The sequence below is a fragment of the Cherax quadricarinatus genome, chromosome 36 (assembly GCF_038502225.1).
Source record: "Cherax quadricarinatus isolate ZL_2023a chromosome 36, ASM3850222v1, whole genome shotgun sequence".
Taxonomy (NCBI): domain Eukaryota; kingdom Metazoa; phylum Arthropoda; class Malacostraca; order Decapoda; family Parastacidae; genus Cherax; species Cherax quadricarinatus.
Window position 1 is genome coordinate 3,452,082 of NC_091327.1, and position 18,078 is coordinate 3,470,159.

The 18,078-nt window shown below is 42.8% G+C and overlaps 1 protein-coding gene across 1 annotated transcript in view; it reads left to right on the forward strand.

Moving 5' to 3' along the window:
- Positions 1 to 18,078, forward strand: part of Lztr1 (Leucine zipper like transcription regulator 1) — a gene marked incomplete at its 5' end in the record, with an annotated part of 328,453 nt that overhangs the window by 301,453 nt on the left and 8,922 nt on the right. The window contains 2 exon segments of the mRNA XM_070091669.1: positions 133 to 282; positions 15,015 to 15,149. Coding sequence (XP_069947770.1) covers positions 133 to 282; positions 15,015 to 15,149 — 285 coding nt within the window.

The window sequence follows — 18,078 nt, forward strand, 5'->3', positions numbered from 1 at the left end:
TTTCCTCCTAATGTGATTCCATTCTTCTTTAAGTTATATGATAACCATCATTGCCTTTTCCACAAATTAACATTCCACCTCACAATCTTTGTTCTTATAATTTCCTTGCTTGATATCTGTTAACATTTTCAGATTGCCATTGGAGAGATGATCCCATCACAGCAGTCATTCGACTCGCTATTACGATATATATATTATGGAGACGTTGATATGCCGCCAGAGGATTCTCTCTACCTCTTCTCTGCTCCTTACTTCTATGGCTTTACCAACAACAGGCTCCAGGTATTGACAGCATATTTTTATATAATGAGTGGCTGTTTTGATAAAATTTGTAGTGTTAAAACATTTTAGCACTTCGTTATGAATGCCAATACAGTGTTCAATTAAGTTACGATGGTCTTTATCTATGATAATTTTGAGTTACAATTTATCCTCTTAACCCCTTGACTGTCGCAGCCCCAAATCCTGAGGTGTCTCTGGTGTCGCAAAATATTTGAAAAAAAAAAAATTATTTTTTCTTTTGAAATGATAGAGAATCTTTTCCCACTGGTAATGACACCAAAAGTATGAAATTTGATGGAAAACTTATGGAATTACGCTCTTGTGAAGTTAGCAACCTCGGCAACATTTACACATCGGCGATTTCGCCCACTTTGAGCCCTAATTTCTGTCAATTCCATTGTTCCATTTCACCAAACTCATAGCTATCTCTTTAGAACTCCATTTGTTCTATTGATTGAGTGCAAGAAACCGCCCATTTACCGATTTCAACTACCCAATAAAGTGGTCAGAAATTGGCAATTTGGCCAATTTCATGCAAATTAAAAATATGTCACTTTCAAAATAGGGTCCAGAATGAACAATGCAGACATTCCTGGCACTAAAATATCATTTTCTCTGTTCATCAGTCATGTCTCCAGGCCCCTGTTATAATCCTCTTGCTTTCTATTTTGAATTTTTATTCACACAAAAAATAGAAGATTTACTGTTATGCAGACTACTGTGATATTGTAATAATTGTATAAATAATGTCAACCCATTTGTGACTGCATATTAGAATGGCTAGTTGGACATTTATTGAACATGGGCAAAAATCGAACATTTCTGCCACTTTGAGCTCCATTTTGACCACACAGACCCATTCTCTCACATGTGGGCCTTCCAGCTTTCTCCTACTTGATTTGAAGCCGCTAGAATTTTTGGGTATATATACGTCAAGCATGTTGGCTCATAAGACGTATACATATGACCAAAACAGTCAAAGGGTTAAAGGAATTTAATACGAAAAAAAATCTGAGGTAGGACTTGCAGTCACAGTTTAATTGCATTATGTTTTGTGTTAGCAAGTCATCATGGTCCCTCAAGTGTTCAGTAAACAGGCAGTTTCTCAGATCAAGCAAGAAATTGTGAAATGTATGATGATGTTAGAATTAGTGCATTGGTGCATGAGTATTCCTTTCCACAATCAACTACAGTGGACCCCCGCATACCGTTGGCCTTACATAACGTTAAATCCGCATACCGATACATTTTATCGCTAAGATTTTGCCTCGCATACCGCTAAACAACCCGCTCAATGCTGTTCGTCCAAGACGCGTCTAATGTGCGGCCTTAGCCAGCCTCACATGTTCATCCGGTGGCATTGTTTACCAGCCAGCCTCTGCGGTAACATCCAAGCATACAATCGGAACATTTTGTATTATTACAGTGTTTTTGGTGATTTTATCTGCAAAATAAGTGACCATGGGCCCCAAGAAAGCTTCTAGTGCCAACCCTACAGGAATAAGGGTGAGAATTACTATAGAGATGAAGAAAGAGATCATTGATAAGTATGAAAGTGGAGTGCGTGTCTCCGAGCTGGCCAGGTTGTATAATAAACCCCAATCAACCATCGCTACTATTGTGGGCAACAAAAAGGCAATCAAGGAAGCTGTTCTTGCCAAAGATTCAAATGTGTTTTCGAAACAGAGATCGCAAGTGATGGAAGATGTTGAGAGACTCTTATTGGTGTGGATAAATGAAAAACAGATAGCAGGAGATAGCATCTCTCAAGTGATCATAAATGAAAAGGCTAGGAAGTTGCATCAGGATTTAATTAAAAAAATGCCTGCAACTAGTGATAATGTGAGTGAATTTAAGGCCAGCAAAGGTTGGTTTGAGAGATTTAAAAAGCGTAGTGGCATACATAGTGTGATAAGGCATGGTGAGGCTGCCAGTTCGCACCACAAAGCAGCTGAAAAATATGTGCAGGAATTCAAGGAGTACATAGATAGTGAAGGACTGAAACCTGAACAAGTGTTTAATTGTGATGAAACAGGCCTGTTTTGGAAGAAAATGCCAAGCAGGACCTACATTACTCAGGAGGAAAAGGCACTCCCAGGACATAAGCCTATGAAAGACAGGCTTACTCTGTTGATGTGTTCCAATGCTAGTGGTGATTGCAAAGTGAAGCCTTTATTAGTGTATCACTCAGAAACTCCCGGATTATTATTATTATTATTATTATTATTATTATTATAATCAAAAAGAAGCGCTAAGCCACAAAGAAACTCCCAGAGCGTTCAGGCAAAAGAATATCCTCAAGGCTAATTTGTGTGTGCTGTGGAGGGCAAACAGTAAGGCATGGGTCACTAGGGACTTTTTCTATGACTGGTTACACCATGCATTTGCCCCCAATGTGAAAGATTACCTAACTGAAAATAAATTAGACCTTAAGTGCCTCCTGGTATTAGACAATGCCCCTGGTCATCCTACAGACGTGGCAGAGCGACTTTATGGGGACATGAGCTTCATTAAGGTGAAGTTTTTGCCTCCTAATACCACTCCTCTCCTGCAGCCCATGGACCAGCAGGTTATTGCAAACTTCAAAAAACTGTACACAAAAGCTCTGTTTGAAAGGTGCTTTGTAGTGACCTCAGAAACTCAACTGACTCTAAGAGAGTTTTGGAGAGAGCACTTTAATATCCTCAATTGTGTAAACCTTATAGGTAAGGCTTGGGAGGGAGTGACTAAGAGGACCTTGAACTCTGCTTGGAAGAAACTGTGGCCAGAATGTGTAGACCAAAGGGATTTTGAAGGGTTTGAGGCTAACCCTAGGAATCCTATGCCAGTTGAGGAATCAATTGTGGCATTAGGGAAGTCCTTGGGGTTGGAGGTTAGTGGGGATGATGTGGAAGAGTTGGTGGAGGAGGACAATGAAGAACTAACCACTGAAGAGCTGCTAGATCAACTTCAACAGCGAGAGGCCAGACCTGAGGAAACTGGTTCGGAGGAGGGGAGAGAGAAATTGAAGAAGTTGCCTACTAAAAAGATTAAGGAAATCTGTGCAATGTGGCTGAAAGTGCAAACCTTTATGGATGAAAATCACCCTCACATAGCTATTGCAAGCCATGCTGGTGACTATTACACTGACAATGTTGTGAAACACTTTAGGGAAGTCATAAAGGAACGAGAGGTACAGGCCACTATGGACAGATATGTTGTGCGACAGCAGTCCAGTGACTCTGAAGCTGGTCCTAGTGGCATTAAAAGAAGAAGGGAAGTAACCCCAGAAAAGGACTTGACACCTCAAGTCTTAATGGAAGGGGATTCCCCTTCTAAACACTAAGACTCTCTCCTCCTCCCATCCCATCAGTCATCACCAGATCTTCAATAAAGGTAAGTGTCATGTAATTGTGCATGCCTTTTTCAGTTTGTGTGTATTAAAATTAATATTTCATGTGGTAAAAATGTTTTTTTTTTTCATACTTTGGGGTGTCTTGCACGGATTAATTTGATTTCCATTATTTCTTATGGGGAAAATTCATTTGCATAATGATAATTTCGCATAACAATGAGCTCTCATGAACGGATTAATATCGTTATGCGGGGGTCCACTGTATACTATTATTGAATGAAACCAAATCACAAAGAATAATAAAGTGGCGGACAACTCTAAGCTAGTGATTATTATTATTATTATAATCAAAAAGAAGCGCTAAGCCACAAGGGCTATACAGTGCTGCAGGGTAGGGAAGGAAGCGAAGGTATTGGATGGCAGAAGGGAGGAGGGATGATCAGTAGGTTACAGAAAACAGTGGGGCAGGAGATAGTACGGGGGTAGAGGGTAGCAAGAGATTGAAGTAGAAAGGGCTGAAGGTATCAGAATTTGTGAAGTAAGTCAGTTGTTGTCAAAAAGTCAATGAGAGAGTCCGGATGAAAGGTGGGTCCATCAGCGAGAAGGGAAGGTAAAGAGAGAGCATCGGAGCGAAGACGACGACAGAAGTAAATTCTGCGTGCTCGTTGATAAAGTGGGCAGTCCAACAGAATGTGGCTGACTGATAATGGAGCTTGGCAATTCTCACAGAGAGGAGCATGACACCTCTCCATGAGATATCCATGAGTAAGACGAGTATGGCCAATGCGAAGACGGGAGAGAGTAGTCTCCCAACCTCGACACTGGTGATAAGAAGACGGCCAGTAACCTATACTCGGTTTAATAGATTGAAGTTTGTTGCCGAGCATAGTAGACCAACGTTGTTGCCAACGGGTGTGAAGGTGGGAAGATATTGCAGCAAAATAGTCCGTAAATGGAATACCTCTATAAGAAACTGGTAGGTCATGTACTGCTGACCGTGCAGCAGTGTCTGCCTGTTCATTGACCTGTACGTCAACATGACCAGGGACCCAACAAAAAACAATATCTTTATGCTTGGTAAAGATGCGGCGTAGCCAAAGTTGGATACGGAGGGCTAAGGGGTGAGGTGTATCAAATTTTTGTATAGCCTGTAAAGCACTAAGGGAGTCTGAGACAACCACAAATGATGACACAGGCATAGATGCAATACGGATAAGTGCTGTAAGGATGATAGTAAATGCCCTTGTACGACGCTGTCCGGAAACACTGCTGCGAATCCTACGCCGTCAGAAGACTTAGAGCCATCTGTGTACACAGCAATGGCATGAGAATGAGAGTGAAAGTGGTCAAGAAAAAGAGAGCGGGAAGCGACCGTAGACAGTTGGGCTTTCAAGCAAGGGAGGGAGAAAGAACAGACTCGAACAGCTGGAACTTCCCAGGGGGGTAGGGAAAAGTGAGATGCTACATGTACATAGAAAGGTGGTAGTTGAAGAGAAGACAAGAGCGAATGAAGGCGAAGAGAGAAGGGACGGAGTAAACAGGGGCGGCGAACAAATAAAGAATGTCTACTAATATCAGTGACCATTCTATAAATGGAAGGATTGCGGAGATCATGAGAGCGTACATAGTAGCGCAGGCAATGGGCATCACGGCGATGGGATAAGGATGGAACGTTTGCTTCTGCATAGAGGCTCTCGACAGGGGAAGAGCAAAAAGCACCAAGGCATAAACGTAATCCTTGGTGATGAATGGGGTTAAGGCTAGAGAGAGTAGCAGGAGATGCCGCTGAATAGATCTGGTCACCATAATCAAGTTTCGATAAAATAAGGGTGGAATGTAGGCGAAGGAGGGTTCGACGATCAGCTCCCCATGAAAGATGAGCAAGGGTTTTAAGAAGGTTCAGCCGGCTGTTACAAGTTGCCTTCAGAGAGGTAATGTGAGGTTTCCAGGATAACCTACGATCAAAGAGGAGGCCCAGAAACTTGACTGTATCATGTTCAGGGATACGGGAGCCATAGAGGTACAAAGGATGATCGGAGATGACAGAGCGTCTAGTGAAAGTAATTTGGTGGGTTTTAGTGCTGGAAAATTTAAACCCACGTGTGGTAGACCAATTGGAAACACGGTCGACTGCATGTTGGAGAGAAACTAATGAGGTGACAGTCAGCACCTGCACAGGCAATAGCGAAGTCATCAACATAGAGTGATGACCAAATATTTGATGGAAGACTAGAGGCCAAATCATTAATAGCAAGGAGAAAAAGTGTTGTGCTCAGAACACATCCCTGGGGGACACCTTCAGCTTGGATAAAGTCCGGGGAGAGCACATTATTAACCCGAACACGGAAATGCCTGTCAGTTAAAAAGTTCTTAAGGAAGGATGGTAGATTGCCTCGAAGGCCTAAGGAGTGGGCTTGGGCTAAAATATTATACCTCCAAGTTGTGTCATATGCCTTCTCAAGGTCAAAAAATATGGCAATAACTGAGTGGTTATTCGCAAAGGCATTACGAACATACGTATCCAAGCGTAGTAAGGGGTCTATGGTAGAACGTCACTTACGAAAGCCATATTGACGAGTGGAGAGACTGTTGTGTGTCTCTAAATACCACACTAAACGTCTATTTACTAGGCGTTCCATTACTTTGCAAACTGCACTGGTAAGAGCAATGGGACGATAGTGGGAGGTTTCACGTCCCGTAGTGCCTGGTTTGCGGAAAGGGAGAACAATGGCGGATTTCCACAGCTGTGGAAGAACTCCTTGTGACCAAATAAGATTGTAAAGGCGTAATAGGACTGCAAGGGCTGACTGATGTAAATGTTGTAGCATACGAATATGAATGTCGTTGGGCCCAGCTGCCGATGATCGACAAGCTGAGAGTGTTGCCTTCAGTTCTTGAAGTGTAAAAGGCACATTATACTGTTCTTCTCTGAGAGAAGAAAAGTCCAAGGGTGCTAACTCTCTGGCAGACTTTGAGGAAAGAAATGAGGGGCATAGATGGAGTCCCTGAGAAATACGGACCAGATGATTGCCAATTTCATTGGCAACATCTAGTGGGTTTGCTATATCAACACCGGCAACCCGCAGAACAGGAGCCGGGTCAGAAGAATATTTACCACTCAGTTTTCGTACTTTTTTCCAGACTGCACTCATAGAGGAAGCAGAGGTGATGGTGGAGACATAATTTCGCCAGCAAGTGTGTTTAGCGTCACAGATGACACGGCGAGCGATCGCATGCTTCTGTTTAAAATCAAGGAGTCTCTCTGTGGTTCTATTGTACCGGTACCTGCCCCATGCAGCGGATTTCAAACGTACTGCACGGGCACAAGCAGGAGACCACCAAGGCACGCATTTCTGAGAATGCCTGCCCAAAGTTTGGGGTATAGAATGAGAAGCTGCGGTGAAAACGGAGGACGAGAAGAAGTGTAAAAGCTCATTGATGGAGGACGAAGAAGGAACCTCTTTAAAAACAGTTAGGTGTGAGTAAAGGTTCCAATTTGCCCGATCAAATTGCCAGCGTGGGGTGTGAAGAGGTGGCGAATATGAAGGGGAAGTAAGAATGATTGGGAAATGATCGCTGTCATGTAAGTCCGGGAGAACAGACCAGGTGAAGTCTAATGTGGCGGAGGAAGAGCAGACTGAGAGATCGATGCAAGAGAGAGTATGAGTCCAAGGATCAAAATGGGTGTGAGTACCTGTATTTAAAACATGGAGGGGGTGGGTGGCAAGAAAAGCCTCTAACTGAATTCCACGGGAATCACAGTGAGACCCCCCCCCAGAGGAAATGGTGGGCATTAAAATCACCAAGTAACAGAATCGGTGGTGGTAATGACGAAACAAGAAAGGCAATATCCGGAATAGATAATGCCCGAGAAGGAAAGAGATATAAAGAACAGAGCGTATACCACCTATGTAAGTGGATACGGGCTGCTGTGTAATGCAGCAAAGTATGAACAAATAGCTGATGGTACGGAATATCAGTGCGTAGAAGATGGGCACTTTCATTAAAGGTCCCATCAGAAAAAGGATCTGAAGAATATAATAAATTATAGCCTGAGATGGGAGAAATAACAGCAGAGTGTAATTTTGGTTCCTGTAAGCAAACACCAACAGGGGCAAATTGGGAGAGTAACATCTGAAGCTCACCCCAATTACCCCTGAGGCCGCGTATATTCCACTGTAAATAGGCCATGATTGGCAATGATAAAGATACTTGAAATCTGCAGGTAAGGGTTCCTACAGACTAGAGGGGTTAGAAAAGTCCACATGCGGAGGCAGTGGAAAACGTTCAAGCAGCGAAGGAACGGTGTGCTGTGAAGAAAGGAGTTGCGCAGATGGAGCAGAGGAGAGAGAAAGAGCGGAAGGTGGATCAGTGTCCATTGATGGTTTGGTCTCTGCAATATATTCAGAGATTGCTTCAAGTGTTTCGGAATTCAGAGACGTCGTATGGGAGACAATATTGGAAATGGTAGGGGGAGGATGAGTAAAGATTGGAACTGTATTGGACTGTACCAAGGTAGGGGGGGGGGCGAAAGGGTGGAGGGAACTGGAGAAGCGTGGCAGGGGACAGAAGAGGCAGAAACCTGGCAGGTGGCAGAAGAGGAAGAAACTTGGGAGGGAACAGGGGAGGAAGGTACAGTACGAGGAGGAGGGTGAACCTCTACACTTGTAACTGAGCCAGTGAGAGGGGAAGAACCAGGGACAGAGACAGGGAGGGTAAAATGAGGAGGTGGAAGATGGGTAGGAGGTGTTAACGGACCTTTTTTTGACTTTTGAGAAGTAGAGGGACGATTGGGAGGAGGTGTCGTACGAGGTCTCGTCGATACTGAGGCTTGTGAGAGAGAACACGAAGAAGCGAGATCAGACTGAGGCGTTGAAGTAGGGACGTCTGAGCCGAGGACAGCAAAAGGATTAGATACAGGAGTGACTATGGGAGAGGCAACCACAGAGGTGGGTGTAGAAGATGGGATACCAGAAGTGGGGGGAAGTTTTGAAACACGGGAATAAGAAACACGTGGGAGTCTCCCTTGGAGGCGGAGATGAGAAACTGCCATGGCATAAGGGAGACCTTCTGTCTCTTTGAGGTAACGGATTTCCCACTCGCTTAAATAGACTTGACAATGGCGAGAGTACGAAGGGTGAGCCTCATGACAGTTAAGGCAAGAGGGAGATCAATTGCAAGACGTATTAGAATGGTCATCGGCACCACAGACTGGGCATTCGGCGATAGATCTGCAATATTTCGCTGGATGGCCAAATCGCCAGCAATTTCTACACTGTTGTGGTGTAGGGATCACCTTTTGAACTTGTAACCGATGTCCTGCTATATAAACTGAGGATGGGAGTTCTCGGCTGTCAAAAGTTAAACGAGCCACATTGCTAGGGTATCGTCTCCACCCGCGGGCAGGAAGAACGTAAGTGTCTACCTTGAGGATTGGGAGATCTTGGAGTTCCAGCTGTTCAAGAATGTCAGTGCCACATGTCTGGAAATTTTGTTGAACTATGGTATGGGGCAGAATGACGGTACCACTACAAGAATTTGTAGATGGATGGTTCAGAGAACCGACATGTTGATAAATTAGACACATGTGCAACTCTTGGGTGGCGAAACGTTTCCTCAATAAAGATACCCAAGAGTTGCACATGTGTCTAATTTATCATCACTACAAGAATTGAGGGAATGATGTTTTTCAAGAGTGACAGGAACAGTATCGATATGGGAAAGACGAGAGAGCTCATGAGCCTGGGTAGCATTCTGTACGGTGATGATGCGCGTACCGCTCTTAAGAGCATGAAAAGAAATATCTTTACCAACATGGCGTAGGAGTGCCTTGCCAATACTGTGGTCAAAAAGATAGGCAGTAGAGGAAGTCGGTCGTAAAGTGAAGAATTTAGTCCATTGTTCAGTCTGAAACTGAGCGTGGAAAGGTAGTGAAGGACGTGTCGATCATTTCTGAGAAGAACGAGAAGGTGGAGAAGTATCATCAGCAGGTAATTGTCGTTGGCGTTTAGGCGTGGGACCAGAGTTGGTCCGACATGGAACGGGTCGGCGATTTGAAAATTGCCACACCGTAGAGGGAGAGGCCGGAAGCATAGTCAGATTAGAGCGAAGGTCCGATAAATCAAAGGAGTCAGTCGAGGCCTCAGTACCTGAAGCGGGTGAGGAAACAGCACCGGCAAGAGGTACAGAGGCATGAGGAGTGTCTGAAGAGTGGTCCAAAGACGAGGCGGGGTCAGAACGGGGTGCGGTATCAAGAAGGGGCCCGGGGGTAGTAGGTTCATGGACTAGGGCTGCCATGGTTAGGTTACTTCTTTCTTTTTGTTTTTAAGAAAAAAAAAGAAAGAAGAAAAGAAAATAAAAATTAAAAAAAGAATAAAAAAAGGGGGGACCGGGGAGGGATAGTTCCTAGGAGGAATGAAAGGGCCAGAAATCTCCCTCCGCGCCCAAGAGGACCTCAGCACCGCAAGTAGCGCAGATGCAGCATGGAACCCGTGCCATACCCTACCCATCATGCTAGTAAACTAACAATCCGGGATAGCAACCTCACATCTGCCGAGCTACCTTAGTGGACAAAAGAGAGGGCGGCCGGATATCCGCCACAAAGCATACCTCCTTCGGCCACCACCCCCGGAATCCGAAAGGTGGCTTCCAGAGATACACCCGTCGCCCGAAAGACACCCAAAGCTACTCCGGGATACCGGAGAGGGATCGGGACATCCCCAGGCGATCCAGATTCCACTGCAAACTACGCCACCGCCAAGAACCTCAATGGAATGGGATGGACCCCGGTATCCTTTCCCCTACCTAGGAACTAGCGCGCCTGTGGGAGAAATCCCAAAGGCCAAAAAGAGGAAGGGCAAAAGAGAGGAGTGGGGAGGAGGAGGAGGAAAGGAAAAAGGGGAGGATGGGATAGGGGAGGGGAGATTGGGGGGTAATTAGGTTCGGTCTGAGGAAGAAGACCGACAGGTCTAATTCCCCAGACCAAGAGCCTCTTCACCACGCCAAGGAGCCCCCCTTGAAGAGGTCTAAGCTAGTGAAAAAAAGGAAAAAAAAAATTAACATAAAAATGGAAAGAATGTTGTTATTGTAGCTAAGATGCATTGTACCTCAAAACTATAATAATTCAAACCCCAAAATAAATGGTTTTGTAATAATTTGTTTCAAGAATCTGGAAGTGCAACTTTTACTTTACCTTGGACTTGAATGCTTGCCTTAACTGTGTTAAAGAAGCAGTTAAAGAGTAACTGCTTCTTTAACACAGTTAAGGTACGAACAGATGTCTTCTTCGAGGGGCCAGGCCAAGGTTTGGCAGACAGTAACTCAACACTGCCACCAGCCTTGAAATGCTGCACTCAGTTCCTCACTGAAAGCTCTCACACACACTAACATTCTCCACTATTTCTTTTGTCTGGTGCCCAGCTTTGTGAAGCCCTATGATTTGAGCTATAGTTTCAGGTGTTAAAGACTTCCTTTTACCCATAATCAAACATGTATAGCCCCATAACCAAAGGGAACACTGGACAAAAGATAGGGTGGACGAGAGACAACAATGCAACACTTCCTCTCACTACGGCAGCCATGTGAGCAATGAGAAGTCACCGTGAAGTGTGGCAGCAGGCCGTGACATCATGCTTACAGCTGCTGCCCAGCAGAATGCACTGACAAAAAAAAATACTCCTCTGTATGGTAGGCCTTTGATTTTCATCATGGCATTATGCCGGGTGCTCACCCGGCATAATGCCGTGACGAGCACTGTATATACACACCCCTCTGGGTTTTCTTTTCTTTTTCTTACTAGTTCTTGTCCTTGTTTATTTCCTCTTATCTCCATGGGAAAGTGGAACAGAATTCTTCCTCCATAAGCCATGCGTGTTGTAGGAGGTGACTAAAATGCCAGGAGCAAGAGGCTAGTAATCCCTTCTCCTGTGTATATTACTAAAGTTAACCCTTTCAGGGTCCAAGGCCAAAATCTGAAGTCACACACCAGTGTCCAAGAAATTTTGAAAAAAAAAAAATTATTTTTTCTTACAGAATTAAAGAGCATATTTTTGTGAAGGTAATAAAACAAAAAAAATTAAAATCTGATCAGTACTTACCGAGATACAGTGCCAAGAAGTTTATAGAAAATGATGTGGTGGTGGCAACATTGACGAATTCCACATACACGTATTATATTATTTTGTTGTTTTAGTTGTTTTTTCTTTTCTTTTCCAATTTTTTTCTATTCCTACTAACATTTGGGGCCTGAGAGACCAATACTGTATATAATTGATATATATAAACTCACTGTGTTGAACACAATAACCGCACTAAAGTTATTATCATATTATTGTTTACCACTGTTGTTTATTACAATAAACATGCACAAATATTGTATAATACTAATGTTCTATCATATATTTACATATTTACAATCACTGGACATGGTTTTAGAACTGCTGGAGCTTGTGGAACTCCTTGAAACAAGGCACCATGCAGAGGCACCTTACATTCCTCACACATAAACCGAGTGTCTTTGCGTCTTTGTTGCTGTCGTTTTGTTTGTGCACAGACAATGCATCTCTTCTGAGCAAATTTCTTTTGAGTTGAAGGAAGCTGTATTATGAAATGATCACCTTCTCTCCTCAAACGCTTGGGTATATCGTGATGAATTCAAGGACCATGTTGTATTGCAGGTGTTGTTACCTGGTACTTCATTATGAGTTGTCTGGCAACAGACAAACAAAATTCACCATACGATGGTCTGTTACCAGTCTTTATTTGGTACATATTATATGCATTCAGCATTGAAATGTCCATGAGATGGAAGAAAAGTTTCATGTACCACTTGTAACTCTTACGAACACAGTCAACAAAACCAATCTGCATGTCACACTTGTCAACCAAGCGCATGTTTTGTGTATAATCAATCACTGACACTGGTTTTCGAATACGTTCATTAGTCACTCGATCAACTTTGCCACTGTCTTGCATTTCATTACGGTGAATGGTTGTCAACAATGTGACATCTCGTTTGTCATGCCACCGTAATGCCATGATGTCATTGGCAGTAAACACCTGCACGTCATCACCACGAACACCTGCGTTGAGCCTGGGCATATGTTTACGATTAGAACGCACTGTGCCACACACATCTGTCTTGTTCACTCGCATGAAATCACTGAGTAATGGGCTTGTGTACCAGTTATCGGTATATAATGTATGGCCCTTACCAAGATAAGGTGCCATCATGTTTCTCACTACGTCACCTGAGATACCCAATAACATCTTGGTATCTTTCAGTGTTTTACTACCCGTGTATACAACAATATCCAACACCAGGCCACTGTCACAATCACAGAGTACAAACAATTTTATACCAAAGTGGTTCCTCTTGCTCGGTATATACTGCTTGAATGACAGTCTACCTTAGAACAAAATCAAAGACTCGTCAATTACAAGATTCTTGAATGGATAAAAGTATATCCTGAACTTTTGTTTGAGATACATGAAAACATTTCTAATCTTGTATAACCTGTCACTTCTGTCAGGCCTGGTTTTGTCAGAGAAGTGCAACATACGTAACAGTAAGATAAACCTGTTCACTGGTATTATTTCACTGAAGGATGGGGTACAAATTAGCCGATCTGTGGACCAGTATGCTTTTATATTATGCTTATAGACGTGAGGCATAAGCATTATTGTTGCAAAAAGCAAATACATTTCTGCAACAGTCGTCTCTTTCCACCTGTGTAGTCTTGACTGTGGTGATAAGATCGTATTTGCCATGGTGTACTGAAAATACTTATTACTTTCCCTGGCAATAATTTCCATCAATGGCTGGTCAAAGAATAATTCAAAGAATTCCAGTTCATTGGCCGTGGTTCCAAGGGGACAGGTAGGTAGAATTCCACTTTGAGAGTCATCACAGTGGTGAGGCTTGGGAACAAAATTGGGATTTTGCTGCCAATCCCACATACGGTTTTGTGGTGGATACTGGACATCATAGGCTGGTTGTACGGGTGGTTGTGGTTGTGGCGGGCTGGTGGCTGACGCTCCGCTTTGTCCTTGAACTGACGAGTCAGCAGCGTGGGTCCCCGCGTGGCACGGTGAGTCACGCATGGCGGTGCCACTACCACCACCAGCACCACTAACACCATCCACTGATGCCTGTGGCCCATCCATGCCAAGTGTAGCCACATCATCCTCACTATCACTACCTAAAACGGGTGTAGGGCCACGGGATGTACTCCGGGATGTACTCCGAGATGTACTCCGGGATGTACTCCGTCCCCTGGGCACAGCATATGGTACACTACCCGAGCGCATGCAGCGGCGAACATACCGACGCTTCACTGGTGAATATGATTCCTCACTACTCGAATGATCGTCGAGCGCAATAAAATCACAATCCACGTCAGAATTATCGTCATTACTGAAGTCAGAGGCCTGGCCACGCAAAAATATTAGTTTTCTCTTACGTTTAGGAACACCCGACCGTGAGTCACGAGTGCCCACACCAGAGGTAGAAGGTCGAGGATTGTCGGGGTTTTCTGCACTATTATCGATATCCTGGTCATTATTTTCGGTCACTAACTTATCAGAGCCGTAGAATTCGTCTTCATTTGCACTTCCATCAGTGTCAGAACTATCAGACAGGAAGAGGAGAGTCCCAATTTTCCGGGGAGTGAGAGCTGACTTGCGACGAGGCATGGTGAACAAGGGTGACTGAGCCGGCGTTCCCACAATGCTATGCAGGCGCCTAGATTTTTTGTTTATGGCGCACACCCACGGCGCAGACCCATTCTCTCACATGTAGGCCTATGAGCGCTTTCACGCTAAATTTGACGGCGCTAGAATTTTGGCATAGATCTACGGTTTGGACACTCACCGAAAAGCCGTAGATCTACGGGACGGACCCTGAAAGGGTTAAAAAGAGAAATTTTTGTTTTTCTTTTTGGGTCACCCTGCCTCGGTGGGATAGGGCCAGTGCATTGAAAGAAGATTATTTTGGGGTTTGAGTTATTATAGCTTTGAGGTATGATGAATCGCTTGTAATGGATTTATATCATAACTCAAGGAACCATTGTAATATAAATAAGGAGATTGTTGATGATCCTTACTTTAATCATTCCAACTAACTCTTTAAAATATGCACTGATCTACATTAAATATTTACACCTGATGATTATAGATTTAGGTAAAATTTTCTTTGTTTTCTTTGACTAGCCACATAATTTACTTGAACATGGCTAAAGCTTAACCTAAATATTTTCCCATTTCCTGAATTGAGTCAACATTCATCTCACTATGTTTGAAATGTGGATTACTCATCATTAGAATCCTATCCTTTCCTAGGATGGAAGCCAAACATTAGTTTATTTTATGAAGATGTGTGTTAAATATGGCTTATTTTCAGGCATTCTGCAAACAAAACTTGGAGATGAATGTGACTTTTGAAAACGTAATACAAATTCTTGAAGCAGCTGACCGCATCCAAGCCACAGATATGAAGAAGTATGCCCTCAACCTCATTGTACACCACTTTCCAAAGGTGAGTTATTAATTAAAACAACACTGGTCAGTTTTTCATTTTTGAAAACCTAGACAAAAATGTAGTTTTGATCATAATTTTCAACAACAAATTTTCATTTGTTTGGTTAAAGATTCTGAAATTACATAATACAGTGGAACCTAGGTACTCGAACATCTCCCTACTCAAACAATTCAGTATTCAAATGCTTTGTTCAGTAAAAAAAATCTCACTGTAGTTGACCAATTTCTTGGCACTCAATCATATAAACACGACCTGCCAGAACCAAAAAGAAAATTGGTTTGGAGAAACTTGTTTGGCATTCGAACAGATCGGCACTTGAACAGCCTTTTGGAGAGAATTAAGTTTGAGTACCAAGGTTCCACTGTATGTAGGTAAAGTTAATAGATTATTATAATTATTGTTCTAACCCCTTCTCCTGTATACATTACTGAAGTTAAAAAGAAAAATTTCTTTTTTTTCTTTTTGGGCCACCCTGCCTTGGTGGGAAACTGCCGATTTGTTGAAAGAAGAATTATTATACATGTGCAATGCTTGGGTATCTTTATTGATGGACAGATTACATTAACTCCAGGCTGAAGTTACCTCAAACTGCTTCTGATCTTCATCCATTCTTCTCTGTATTGGACTGATGATGTCACTGTGTGGTGAAACATTTCTACAGTAAAGATACCCAAGTGTTACAAATGTGTCTGATTTATCAATGTGTCAGTTCTCTAAACCATTTATCTACATTATTATTATACATTCACATTGATTTGCTTAGAGAGTAAGTCACAATATCGTGGCTGGAATGGTTCAAAAATAACCTACACCTAGGAAAGGAAAATCATGGTATTTTGAACTATTCTGGATCATTGCCAAGTCACAACTGGTCTTTTCATTTTTGTCTTACTCATTTGTCACTTGACAATGGTTCAGGATAGACAAAAATGTCATCATAATTTTTCTTTCCTAAGTGCAGGTTATTTATTAGTTGATTTGCTAATATTATAACTGCCACTCACCAGCTCCTACCTCTCCCTGTCATTCTTCCTTCTATCTCCTGCTCTTTCTTTTTTGGGGAAGTTAGCAGCTAGATGATACAATTACACTTCATATTGTTCATCCTTTCCTCCATCTCTTACCTTCTCTTCATCTTCCTCTTGTTTCTCCCACTTCTTCATCTTCCACTTCCTCTGTATAGGGTTAACACTACTTCCTTTCCTTTTTCCCCTTCTTTCTCTTCCCTCCCTTGTCTCTTCCTCTCTCTCCCCTCTTCTTTCTTCTCCTTTTCCTCTGCATCACTACCTACTCTGCTTTTGCCCTCTCTTTCCTAGTACCACTCTCCCTCTTTCCTCTCCTCCTTACTGTTCCCTCCCCCCTTCCCCCAACCCTTTTTTTTTACACAGGGTTACAAGGTTAGGTTAAGGATCCTTAACTTTATTGACAAGCTTAGGATTCCTAACTTTATTGACAAGCTAAGAGCTGTTACCTACATCAGCTCATTTGAAAGGATTTTTATTGTTTAGAAACATACAAGTAGGGAACAGGATGAAGTTGGAGCCATCTGTGGGCCAGCATTTTCATTTGACTTTATCTCGTTGATATCATTATGTTGTAGGAACATGGTTCAGACTTGAGTTATCCTGAGGATAAATTATCTCAGATGAAGTGATGTTCTGGAGATGGGTACAGCCAGAGTAATGTTGCTGCTTTCTGCCCATCTTGTGGTATAGAAGCTTGCTTCTTACTGCCCTCAAAGTAGAGCCAAGTGTGTTACTTTGACAATTTTGGCCTTGTACATAACAGTAAGGCTGCCCACATCCCTCCTGTGTTGAAGGCTCTGCTGAAATGACAGATCTATGTAGAATAGGTCCAGGTGAGAGATAAGACATCTTGCTCTGTTCTCTACTCTGTCAAGCAGTCGCAGATGAGATGGATAGGGGGGGGGGGCAGGCAAACCAAGAAAGTGGAGCATAGTCAAGGTATGAGCATACTTGTTACGTGCCTCAGCTCATTTGAAAGCTTTTTATTGTTATGAGACATACAAATAGGGAACAGGATGAAGTTGAAGCTGTCTGTGGGCCAACAATTTTGTTTGGTCAAGTGACTTTATTTCATTGTTGTTATTGTGCTGTATAAACATTTTCCAGACTCCAGTCATTCTAGGAATTAATAATCTGAGATGAAGCGATGTTCTTTAGAAGGATACAACCAGAGTGTAGTTGGTGTTCACTGCCCATCATGTTGTAAAGTAGCTGTCTTCTCATTATCCCCAAGTGGAGCCAAGTATAGTACCTTAACAATTTTGGCCTTGTACATAACAAAGACCACCCATATCATCTGATGGTAAAGGCTCTGCTGAAATGACATATTTGTCCATGCCAGGTACAGATGAGGGAAGTTATCTTGCTCTGTTTTCTATTCCATCAAGCAGCAGATGAGACAGGGGCAAGCATTCCAAGAAAGTGGAGCATACTCAAGGTGTGAGTGCATAGAGTCTTACAGCCTCTGCTGTCCAGCAGATATGAGATAAAGAATAAAAAGTCACAATACCGTGACTGTAACAATACACAAATATCCCGCACATAGGAGAGAGAAGCTTATGACAACGTTTTGATCCAACTTGGGCCATTAACTAGTTATTAACTAGCAAGATACATCTAAGTGCTTTAAGCTTCCTGGCTGCCTTGTTTGCAAGATTTACTTTGTGGTTCTTCATAGATTGCAATTAAATTTCATCTTAAGGATATTAACTTCATTTCTGGGTTCCAACACACTCCCATTCATTCCCACCTTTGCTCAGGCATTACCATCATGGTACTTAGAGATCATCTTCATTTTCTCAAGGCTGATAAATCTGTGAGCTGGTCATTGATGTAACTTAGAGCAGCTGGCATTTCCTCTCTTGGATAAGTAAATGTCATAGTACAGTTGTCTGCATATG